General features: G+C 43.2%; 1 protein-coding gene across 2 annotated transcripts in view; it reads right to left on the reverse strand.

Annotated features, from left to right (window-relative positions):
• The window catches only part of LOC134336478 (transient receptor potential cation channel subfamily V member 6-like), a 110,106-nt gene that overhangs the window by 23,499 nt on the left and 74,201 nt on the right, over window positions 1–12,406 (reverse strand). For both annotated transcript variants that reach the window (XM_063030742.1, XM_063030743.1), the window contains exon 11: window positions 4,890–5,055. In XM_063030742.1, the coding sequence (XP_062886812.1) occupies window positions 4,890–5,055 (166 nt within the window). The remainder of the gene's footprint in view (window positions 1–4,889; window positions 5,056–12,406) is intronic.

Raw genomic sequence — 12,406 nt, forward strand, 5'->3', positions numbered from 1 at the left:
TACAATTTTGGAAAGTGTATGGTTATGCACTTTGGCAGAAGAAATAAACAGGCAGACTATTATTTAAATAGGGAGAGAATTCAAAGTTCTGAGAGGCAACGGGACTTGGGAGTCCTCGTACAGGATACTCTTAAGGTTAACCTCCAGGTTGAGTCGGTGGTGAAGATGGCGAATGCAATGTTGGCATTCATTTCTAAAGGAATAGAGTATAGGAACAGGGATGTGATGTTGAGGCTCTATAAGGTGCTGGTGAGACCTCACTTGGAGTACTGTGGGCAGTTTTGATCTCCTTATTTAAGAAAGGATGTGCTGACATTGGAGAGGGTACAGAGAAGATTCACTAGATTCCGGGAATGAGAGAGTTAACATATGAGGAACTTTTGTCTGCTCTTGGACTGTATTCCTTGGAGTTTAGAAGAATGAGGGGAGACCTCAGAAACATTTCGAATGTTGAAAGGCATGGACAGAGTGGATGTGGCAAAGTTGTTTCCCTTTATGGGGGAATCTAGTACAAGAGGGCATGACTTAAGGATTGAAGGGCGCCCACTCAGAACAGAAATGCGAAGAAATTTTTTTAGTCAGAGGGTGGTGAGTCTATGGAATTTGTTGCCACGGGCAGCAGTGGAGGGCAAGTCATTGGATATATTTAAGGCAGAGATTGATAGGTATCTGAGTAGCCAGGGCATTAAAGGTTATGGTGAGAAGGCGGGGGAGTGGGAATAAATGGGAGAATGAATCAGCTCATGATAAAATGGCGGAACAGACTTGATGGGCCGAATGGCTGACTTCTGCTCCTTTGTCTTATTGTCTTTTCTGTATACTGTATACATTCAAATATAATGCCTTCAACTCTTTCTGATTTTGTTCATCTTTTACATTGAAACTCATCCTGCTGACTGAAATTTTGCCCTATCATCAGTCTCTCTTTGCTAGGAGTCTCGCTACACCAACTACCTCATCCTCAGCACTATCTTTCCAGTTCCCAACACCCTGCAAAATTAGTTGAAACTCTCCCGAACAACTCTAGCAAACTTGTCCGCAAGGATTTTGGTCCCCGTCTGGTTCAAGTATAACCCATCCCTTTTGTACATGTCATACCTTCTCCAGAAGCGATTCCAATGATCCATAAATGTAAACCCTTGCCCCCTGCACCAGTTCCTCAGCCACATATTTACCTGCCACATCTTCCTATTCTTACCCTTACTGGTGCATGGCACAGGAAGCAATCCAATGATTACTACCCTAGAGGTCCTGTTTTTCGGCTTTCTACCTAGCTCCCTAAAATCTCACTTCAGGACCTCCTTACCTTGTCTACCTATGTCATTGGTGCCAATATGTACCAAGGCTTTTGGCTGCTCACCTTCCCCCTTGAGATGCCGTGGACCTGACCCTGACATCTGGGAAGTAACATACCATCCAGGTGTCTCTATCACACCCACAGAATCCATTTCTGTTCTTCTGACTATGGAATCTCCTATCACCACTGTAGTCTTCCTCACCCCTCTGCTTTTCTGAGTCACAGCACCAGATTCAGTGCCAGAGACCTGGTCACTGTGGCTCACATTCCAAAGTCACATATGGTCACTTTCCAAATTGTTCCCTTTCCTCTATCCTGGACAATACCATAGCGATTGATTTGTATCAGAGGATCTAGATGGATAAAAATATTTCCATTCACATTGACCCTTTGCTTGTGATAGCCATACAACATGGAAACAGGCCCTTCAGCCCACCATCTGAGCTGCTGACCACCCATTTACACTGAACGTACACTATTCTCATTTTCATTCTCTTCACATTCTAAACAATTGCCCTAGATTCTATCCTTCACATACACACTTGGATCAACCTATAGTTGCCAATTAACCAACCAAACCCCATGTATTAGGAAAAACAGAGCACCTAAGAGAAGCCAACATGATCACAGGGAGATTGTGCAAACTCTATACAGCCTGCAGCTAAGGATCAGGTTATTCCCAGGTTGCTGGAGCAGTAAGACAGCAGCCCGAACAGCGATGCCTCAGTGCACTATGTCGTGTATATTGGAGTGTCCTACTCCAACTTGTCCCTACTTGTTTTAATGCAAACAGCTACAAAACAAAGTACCAGGCACTGAAGTTCTCTCTGGAGCAAGTCTACCATCAGTCCACACACTGCTGATGAGAGCACAGACCCAGTGGGCAGGTCATGTCATCCGCATGCCAGACAAGCACAAACCCAAGCAGCTTCTTTTTGGGGAACTCTCTGCTGGAAGGTGCTCACATGGAGGACAGAAGAAACATTACAAAGACACACTAAAGGCCTCCCTGAAGTCACTTGACGTAGACACGACCACCTGGGAAATGCTGGCACAAAACCACCCTACCTGGCGCGGCCTTATTGACAAGGGCTGTCAAGCTTATGAAGCAAGGCGCATTGCTGAAGCATAACATAAGCGCGACCCGCGCAAGTCCAGAGCCACCAGCGCAACAACTGCAGTGCCTACACATGTCTGCCCAACATGTGCCAAGACATTTCGTGCCCTAATTGGCCTGACCAGTCATCTTCAGACACACTGCATCCAGTCTCAAAGTGACTAATGGTGTCAAGGTCTTCATTGGCGACAACGATGGATGAACAACTTGTTTTAATACCCTCCTTGTATAAGACTAACGCAATATTTAAGTTGAGAACTAAGTTGTCACACATGTGCCAAGCCTGCACCTCTCAGTCTCCACCCAGCTAACAGGAGTTACCTGCTACTTGTTTCCAACTCATCACCTACAACCTATCCCTTATCTACAATACTCATATAAAACACCAAGCTTCAACCAATTGCTCCTGACTTTCAGTTACCTTGTTGCCTTGTCATGGTAAGTATCTGTTCTCTCGTTTTCTGGTCCCTGATGGCTTGCTATTTTGCAGTTTATTAGTAAGATATCATTTACCGCTAAATCGTCTCCACTGTCCTGCTTTTGGGTCAAACCTCCTCTTCATTTCCTGAGAGGATGATTGACCCAGCAGAGTATGCTCACCTAAAGGAAGTCATCTGTTGACAGAATTCACAATTGTGAAGCAACAGGAAACCATCGATCATCTACTCACTACTCTCAGCCAATTCTCCGTCTTGATACAGCAACCTCATGCAGATCACCCTCCTCCCTTGGAGCCCCAGATAATTGTGCTTGAACACTTCAAAGGATTCCCAACTTCCTGTCACAGTGCGTCTTACACTTCAAGCTCCAGCCACCTCTGTATATTACAGACTGAGTTAAAATTGCCTTTGTCATTTCTCTCTTGACCTGGTGAGCCCTGACCTGGGACAATAAATATGAAGATTTTACCACTGAGATGCACCAGATTTTCTACCATCCAGGAAGTGAATAGGATGCAGCAAATGGGACACCTGTGCATGCTTCAAGGCTCACAGTCCATGTTGGAATTCAAGACCCTTGCGGTAGAGTGTAGTTGGAATGCAGAAGCACTACTGGCCTATTACAATCACAGCATCTCAGGGTGTTTGAAAGAGGAGCTGCCTACCAGCGAGATGCCATCTGGTCTTGAAAGCCTCATCACTCTGGCCTTCCAAATTGACTAGCATCTTATGGAACAAGCCTCCAGATCATTAGCCAGATTCCTAGTTCTATTCCAAGAACCATTTCAGGCTGCAGGACCCTCTTCATCAATACTTCCAGAACACATGCGGTTAGGGAGAGCTCCTTTAACCCCACCAAGAACGTGAGCGTCAGTGGAGAAACAACTTATGCAATTACTGCGAAGCTGCCAATCACCCACACATCGAATACCCACTGCGTCCATGAAAATGAGGGGCCTTCTATCTGATAAGCTCCCCCCGGCCCCTCATTCCAGCACCACAGCCCAGCTCATGCTCTCTGTCCATCTCCACAGCCCATTGGTTCCACGCACACAGGAGGCTCTGGTGGCTGCCAGTGCAGCAGGCAACTTTTCGGGCTGAACTCTACAGGAGTGGACTCCCTACAAAGCCTATCTCTCACCCCTTCTGCATCACGCTCATTGATGGACATCCCTTGGGGTCTAGGATGGTCACTGCATGCACACAGCCGATGCATATGAGCATCTGGGAGCACTGTGAGTCCACCCAGTTCCTCCTTCGGCCATATTCCACCGAGATACAACACTGGACAGCACGGGAGGGCGTTCCTGCCTGTGGCCATCGAACTTGCAGCTCCACCCATGGAGGGTCAGACACCCTGAGCCAATAGGCTGGTCCTGGACTTATTTTCCATCTGGCATAGTTTGCATTTTGTTGTTTGATTGTTTGTGGTTTTTGTATTGCTATATTTATGCTCAATTCTCGGTGTGGCTGTAACGAAACTCAATTTCTCTCGGGATCAATAAAGTATATCTATCTATCTATCTTTCTTATCAATTCACGCAAAACTCCCTTCATCTTATATATTTATTTATTTAGAGATACCGTGTGGAATAGACCCTTCCGGCCCTTTGAATGGTACTGCCCTACAATGGCGGTAACCTCAATTTAACCCTGACCTAGTCACAGGATAATTTATATTGACCAACTAACCTACATAGACCATGGAAGGATACAGGTGGACCCGAAGAAAACCCACACATTCCACGGAGAGGATCTACAGGCTCACAGTGGACACTGGGAATTGAACTCCGAACTCCAACACTTCGAGCTATAATAGCATTGTGTTAACTGCTACGCTACCGTGGCACCCAGACCTTACGTTACACCAGGCTCTTTTCTCTTATTTTGTGGCCTCTCATGGTTTGTTATTTTGCAGTTTATTAGTAAAATATCATTTACTGCTAAATCATCTCCCCTGCTCTGCTTTTGGATCAAACCTCCTTTACATTTCATGACGAAGTGTATAGTACAATTAAATATCTGGCTTAGTTACCTTTTGGAGTAGGATGGCGAAATGCCCAAGTATTCGGAACCCTCGAGCAAAGTACATGGAATTGCACCAGGCCAAAGCAATGGCAATGGCCATGAAGAACTCTTCAATGCCTGCACTTGTCAGTCGAAGGATGAAAATCGATAGCACTAGGAATGCATAGCAGCTGCTGTTGAGGGAAAAGGGAGGAGAACAACGGGTACAGTGCAGTGAAGCTCACTATTGGAAAAATCATTCACTTAGGACCAAAGAGAGATTGATCAGAGTATCCTCTAAATGGTGAGAAACTGTGAAACAGCAGCTAGGTTTAATCAAAGACAATACCAAAGTTGAATTCATTGTCATGTGCATAGTATATGTATGCACAGTGAAAAACTTACTTGTGGCAGAATCACATAAGAAGCATTCGCAAACAAAATATTAATTGAACATACATAAAACATTTTTTTTTACAAGAAAGAACATGTTTCGAACAAAGAATAAGTTCCACTTTAGTACAGAGTGATCAAAGGGTCATGGTCCAGTCTGTATCAGAATCAGATTTAACATCACTGGCATACTGTATGTTGTGAAATGTGTTGTTTTAAGACAACAATGCAGTGCCATACATTAAAAAAAACATATTACAACAAGAGTGTGTGAGTGTGAGTGTGTGTGTGTGTGTGTGTGTGTGTGTGTGTGTGTGTTGGATTCCAGTTAATTGGGACACAGCAGGACCAATACATTTTGGTGCAATTGAGTGCCTGCCCCCATTAACCAAAGTTTCCTGGAAATAGTTAAAAAGGTATAAAAAAGACAACTACCGTTTAACTGAGTAACAAATTACGTACTTAAATAAAATGTAGAACAAATTAGAACTCTATCAATACTGCTCTCGTACTAAATAAGTGTGTATTAGTTCCTATTGGGTTGATATAGCCAGAGGTAGTAATGGGGATAAGCTCCCACTACCTACTCTATGCTCCCAATGGTGTGCATCTCAAATTGCTTCTAACAGTTCCTGGCCTTCATGTGTGACTTAGCTATCAAACCCAGCAAAATAGTTTCTACTGACAGGAGAAGGGGCAAAAGAGAAGGCTCTTTAAAACCAGTAGCTTCGGGCAGATGGGGCTTGTTAGCTGAAGTTAGCAGCTCAGGAGGAGGAAAGCTCTGATCTCAAACCACCACTGCCGCGCAGCTGTACCCACTCATGGGGAAGGCTTCAGGAATAAACTTTGAGAAAAAAAATCTGGAGCTGTTGCTCCTAAAGCAGTCTTATGTTGAATTCAACACTGATTGGCAACTCCTGCGATGCCACTGGTGCCTAAATGTATCGGTTCCTGCTGTTCCTTTGGATTCATCAGCTGCGTGGAGACGATAAGCCTGCTGCATGAGCAACTGCTTGCTCTCCATATCCTACTGATCTGGCTTGTGTGCTGGCTTCTGTGTCACATAGACAAGAGGGACACAGTCAACCCGACCTACAGAGGGTCTCTATTTTCTATTAGTAGTTGAAAGGGGGAATTCATCTAGTGTACACTGCGGTATATAGGTTGTCCAGGGAATGGTAGCACCTGTGGTGAAGGGGTTTGTCGGGTCCATTGTGGGGTAGCTCATTCATGTTTGGACACACCTCCTGAGCTCCTTGATGCAGGTTTCCACTGTGCATCCCCTTTGGTCAATAAACGCTGCTCTGCATTCACAGGGAATCTTGTAAATGCCATCTGACCTGAGTCCCAGAACATCTTTGTCCCACATAAGCTATAACCTGAGCTTCCTTATGTGTTTGTAGATGGTATTATTCCCCTGTTTCTTCAGGTTCCTGGTGATCCTTCCAGAAACCGTGAAAATATAGGGACGACAGGCTGTAGCAACCGTTCTTCCTCATTGTTAGGTTTTCCTGGCTTTTCTGTCAGCCCTTTTTATTGATTTCCTTCACCTTGTAACCATTCTTTAGGAATGTTGTGCGTAATTGTCTTATTTCCTCGTGGAGACTCTTCAGGTCTGAAATAACTTTCACACGGGATGCACGGTGGAATCTCGCATCAAGCAGCACAGGAGGTATATTCATTTGAGTTACCCAGAGAAATTGGTGGTAGCAGAATATTGCATTCACAATGGCCATAGGATTGACTTCGATGGCACAGAACTACTATGTCACACCAATGGCTTTTGGAACCGCCAGGTAAAGGAAGCTAGAGGAAAAGAATTTTCACAAAGACGAAGGTCTGGCTCTAAGTAAGAGCTGGAATTCGATCGTGAACAAGGTGGAACAGCAGAAACCTGATTAGGTGAGGACTAACCAATCAGGAGGGACAGACGATGGGGATATAAATACCACTGGACTAGACACGTTCAGGTATCATCCATGACGAAGATGACAGTTTGTCATCGAAACATCAGTTAAAATTGATATCTGTACTTGGCTGAAAGCCCAAGAAAAGTTTATTCATCATATACACTTGGAAAGTATTAGATCCTTTATCTTACAGTTTACTTCTCACCAACTGTTAGTGGCAAAAATCACTGCTTTTGAACACAAACATACGCAAATGAGGCATACACGAGCAAGATAGATCATCTGGTTGAGTGCTGTCGTAGCAACAACCTTGCACTCAATGTCAGTAAGACCAAGGAATTGATTGTGGAATTCGGAAAGGGTAAGGCAAGGACACACACACCAGTCCTCATTGAAGGATCAGAAGTGTAAAGGGTGAACAATTTCAAGTTCTGAGTATCAACATCTTTGAGGATCTACCTATGGCCCAACATATCAATGCAGTTACAAAACATGCACATTAGTTATATTTCATTAGGAATTTAAGGAGATTCGGTACATCCCCAAAGACACTCGCAATTTTCTACAGATTTACCATGGACAGCATCCTAACTGGTTTCACAGGATCAGAAAAAAGTTGTGAACTCAGACAGCTCCATCATGGGCACTAGTCTTCTTAGTATCCATGACATCTTCAAAGAAAGATACCTCAAAAAGGCAGCATCCCCATTAGCCACAACGTATAGTCTTCTCAATGCTACCATCAGTGAGGAGGTACAGCAGCCTGAAGGCACCCACTCAACAATTCAGGAATAGCTCTTCCCCACTGTCATCAGACATATATATCTGCTGTTAATTTAACTTTATTTATGCATATATATATATAGTGTGAGGGAGGGAGAGAGGGAGAGGGAGAGGGAGAGGGAGAGGGAGGGAGAGAGAGAGAGAGAGAGAGAGAGAGAGAGAATGAATGAGAATGAATGAATGTATACACAATTAGGGATTTCAACCAGACCGCTTTGAAGAAATTTGTGAACAACGACCACCAGCATATCACCTGTGGAACCCGAGGAGCCAACACACTCCCACACCCACACTTTCACATTTTGGTGTGATCACCTGAGTGTACTTCTAGTCCCGACAGAGACTAAATACAGCAGCACCAGTATTAAGGACCAAGAAGAAATGGTCAAGGAAGGCAGAGAGGTGCTTACAGGATGGCTCTGAGTTGGTGGACTGGACAATATTCAGGGACTCATCTTCGAATCTGAATGAATATATCACAATTATCATCACCTTCATCAAGACCTGTGTGAATGAGTGTGTCCCTTCAAGAACATTTGTTTGTTCATTATGTGTCATGTTGTATGACACAGGCGATCATGGTCTCTCCACAGCAGTGACTGTACTTTGCGAATTTTTCTACAGAAGTCGTTTGCCATTGCCCTCTTCTGGGCAGTGTCTTTACAAGATAGATGACCCCAGCCATTATCAATACTCTTCAGAGATTGTCTGCCTGATGTCAATAGTCGTATAACCAGGACTTGTCATATGCACCAGCTGCTCACTTGACCATCTACTGCCCGATCCCATGGCTCACGTGACCCTGATCGGAGGGCTAAACAGGTGCCACACCTTGCCCAAGAGTGACCTGCAGGCTAGCGGAGGGAAGAAGTGCCTTACACCTCCTTTGGTAGAGATGTTCCTCCACCCTGCCACTCTATACTAGACATACCCAAACCAAGGCCGTGGATGAACTGGGATATTCATAGTGTGCTGAGGTCTAGATCTGTGGCATTCAAGATCTAGAACTATAAAAGAAGTCCAGGTATGACCTACAAAAGGTTATTTTTAAAACAAAAAAACAATTTAGATTGATGTTAGAAACAGAATCGGATGCACATCAGGGTTTGCAGGCCTTTATATCCTACAAGGCGAAACGTAACATCATGAATGACTGTGATGCTTCACCCCCAGACGAACTCAATGCTCTTTATGCATGGTTTGAAAGGAAGAATAAAACTACATCTGTGTGAATCCCAGCAGCATCTAGTAACCCTGTGATCTCTATCTTGGAGGCCGACTTCAGAACATCCTTCAAGAGGGTTTACCTTCATGAGATATCAGGCTCCGATGGTGTACCTGATAGGATACTGAAAATTTATGCCAACCAACTGGTGGAAGTGTTCAAGGACATCTTCAATCTCACACTACTATGGTCAGAGGTTCCCACCTGCTTCAAAAAGGCAACAATTATACCAGAGTCCAAAACAGCAGGGTGAGCTACCTCAATGATTATTGCCAGTGGCACTCACACCTATAGTGATGAAATGCTTTGAGAGGTTGGTCATGGCCAGACTCAACTCCTGGTTAAGCAAGATCAGGACCCGCTGTAATTTGCCTATCAACACGATAGGTCTACAGTGGATACAATCTCACTGGCTCTCCATTCAGGTATCAGATGACTTGGACAATAGTAATACCTATGTCAGGCTGCAGTTTATTGAATACAGCTCAGTGTTCAACACAATCAAACCCTCAGTTCTAATCAACAAGTTTCAAAACCTGGCCTTTGTACCTTCCTCTGCAAGACCCAGTAATTGATTTCAGGAAGGGGAAGCCGAGGGAACACAGACCAGTCCTCATTAAGGGATCAGCAGTGGAAAGAGTGAGCAATTTCAAGTTCCTAGATATTAACATCTCTAAAGATCTATCCTGGGCCCAACATATTGATCCAGTTACAAAAAAGGCACACCAGTGGCTACATTTCATTAAGAGTTGAGGAGACTTGGTATATCACCAAAGACTCTTGCAAATTTCTACAGATGTACCATGGAGAGTATTCTAAGTGATTGCCTCATCATCAAGCATGGAGGAGCCACTGCACAGAATTGGGAAAAGCTGCAGAAAGTTGCAAACTCAGCCAGCACCATCATGGGCACTAGCCTCCCTAGCATCAAAGACACCTTCAAAAGACAATGCTTCAAAAAAGTGGCATCCATTATTAAAGACCCCATCACCCAGGGCATGCCCTTCTCATTGTACTATTATGGAGAAGGTACAGGAGCCCAAAGACACACACTCAGCATTTCAGGAACAACTTCTTCACTCCACTCCACCCCCTTTGCAATTCTTGTCTCATTTCTTTCTCAATTCCTGCTAAAACATTGTTTCCATTTCCATTTCCATCATTTATTATTATATTGTAATTTGTCCTTTACTGTGTCTATTTATCTTGTTTATTAATTATTGTAATGTCTTGCACTGTTTTGTACACTTTATGTAGTCCCGTTTAGGCCTGAAGTCTAGTGTAGTTTTGTGTTGTTTCAGGTAGTCTAATGTAGTTTTGTGTTGTTTCATGTAGCACCATGGTCCTGGAGGATCGTTGTTTCATTTTTACTATGTACTGTACCAGCAGTTATGGTTGAAATGACAATAAAAGCAATTTGACTTGACTTGACTTCCAGATTTCTGACTGGACAATGAGCCCATGAACATACCTCACTCTTTTTTTGCTCTCTTTTTGCACTACTAGATTTTTTAAATATTATTTTATTGTAATTTATAGGTTTTTTTTGATTATGTCTTTCAATGCCATAAAGCAACAAATTTCATGACATATGCCAGTGATATTAAAACTGATACTTATGATAAATACACAATTAAATATGTAGAGCAAAAGGACACATAAAAGTGAAGTAGTGTTCATGGTGAGGAGTCTTCTTATGATTAGGGTTATGTCATAGAAACCTATTGACAAATATGAAAATGCTAATAGAAAATCGTACTTCATTTCAAGCTGAAATGAAAAGTGATAGTTAACCAATACTTATCTAAAAGTCTTGCTGGACTGTTTAATTGTTTCTTCATTGTGACTCTAGAAGGATTGAGCAAGTGAAATGCAGACTCACCAAAGTATGACAAGAGCTAACTGTGCTTAAACTATTATTGTATGATCACAGACTTGGCTTGAACTCTGTTGAGTACAGACTTTAGGAGAAATCCAACTGATAAATTTATAACGATTCCAGAATCTGGTAATGCAAATTCAGTTGGAGTAATTTTTCTGTTATTGCACAAAAACTAAAAACTAGAGTGAGATACCCAGAAACCATCTCCACACATTGAAAATCTGGATCGATGCACTTCAAAACACTGGTCACATCATTGAGTGTGATTGGAAGGAGGGGAGTCTCAGCTGGGAATATCCAAATAGATGTTAATAATTGACAGTATATGTACCATCTCACAAGCAAAGAGGCAATTCTGGACCAAAATTGAATTACAGAAGAACGCTTAACAGCTGTGGCAGGGCTTGAATGCTGTCACCTCCAACAAAGCAAAACCAAGCAACATAAATGACGACAATGTTTCACTCCCGGATGAGATCAAAACCTGTCATGCTCACTTTGACCAACAAAACATGGAGACACTTTTATGAACTCCCACAGGCCCTGATGACCCTGTAATTTTTGTCTCTGAGGCAGACATGAGAGAATCCTCCAAATACTAAAGAGCTCTGCTAATCAACAGGCTGGATGTTTACTGACATCTTTAATCTCTCACTTTAACCTCTCACCTATGGTAACCACCTGCTTCAAGCAGGCTTCGAGAAGAACATGGTAACCTGCCTCAATGACTATACACCCAGTAGTAATTACACACACTGTGAAGAGGTGCTTTGAGAGCTTGGTCATGAAGCATATCATCTCCTCCCTCAGGAGTGACTTGGATCTGCTCCAATTTGCCTACTGTCTCTAAAGGTCAACAGCAGATGCCATTTCACTCACTCTTAACTCAACTCTGCAACATCTGGACAATGAAGATGCATACATCCATATGTTCTTCACTGTCTACAGTTCAGCATTCAACACTATCATCCCCTCGACACTAAGCTCCAAGACCTAGACTTGATACCTCCCTGTTCCCTCTATTTGCCCACTTGCAGATCCCAGTCAGTACAGATTGACAACAACATCTCCACAATCACCATCAGCAAAGTACGGCTCCAATGTCATATTTCAATTTGCTGATGACACCAGTGTTGTTGGATGAATCAAATGTGGTACAAATTGGCATATAGGAGGGAGATTGAAAATGTGGTTGAATGGTGCCACAATAACAACTTCTCATTCAACATCAAGAAAACCAAAGGGTTGATTATTGACCACAGAAGGAAGATAAAAAGAAGTCCATAAGCCAGTAGTCATTAGGAAAATGGAGGTGGAGAGGGTCAGTAATTATGAATTCCTTGGCGTTATCA

This window comes from Mobula hypostoma, chromosome 22, assembly GCF_963921235.1.
Source record: "Mobula hypostoma chromosome 22, sMobHyp1.1, whole genome shotgun sequence".
NCBI classification, from domain to species: domain Eukaryota; kingdom Metazoa; phylum Chordata; class Chondrichthyes; order Myliobatiformes; family Myliobatidae; genus Mobula; species Mobula hypostoma.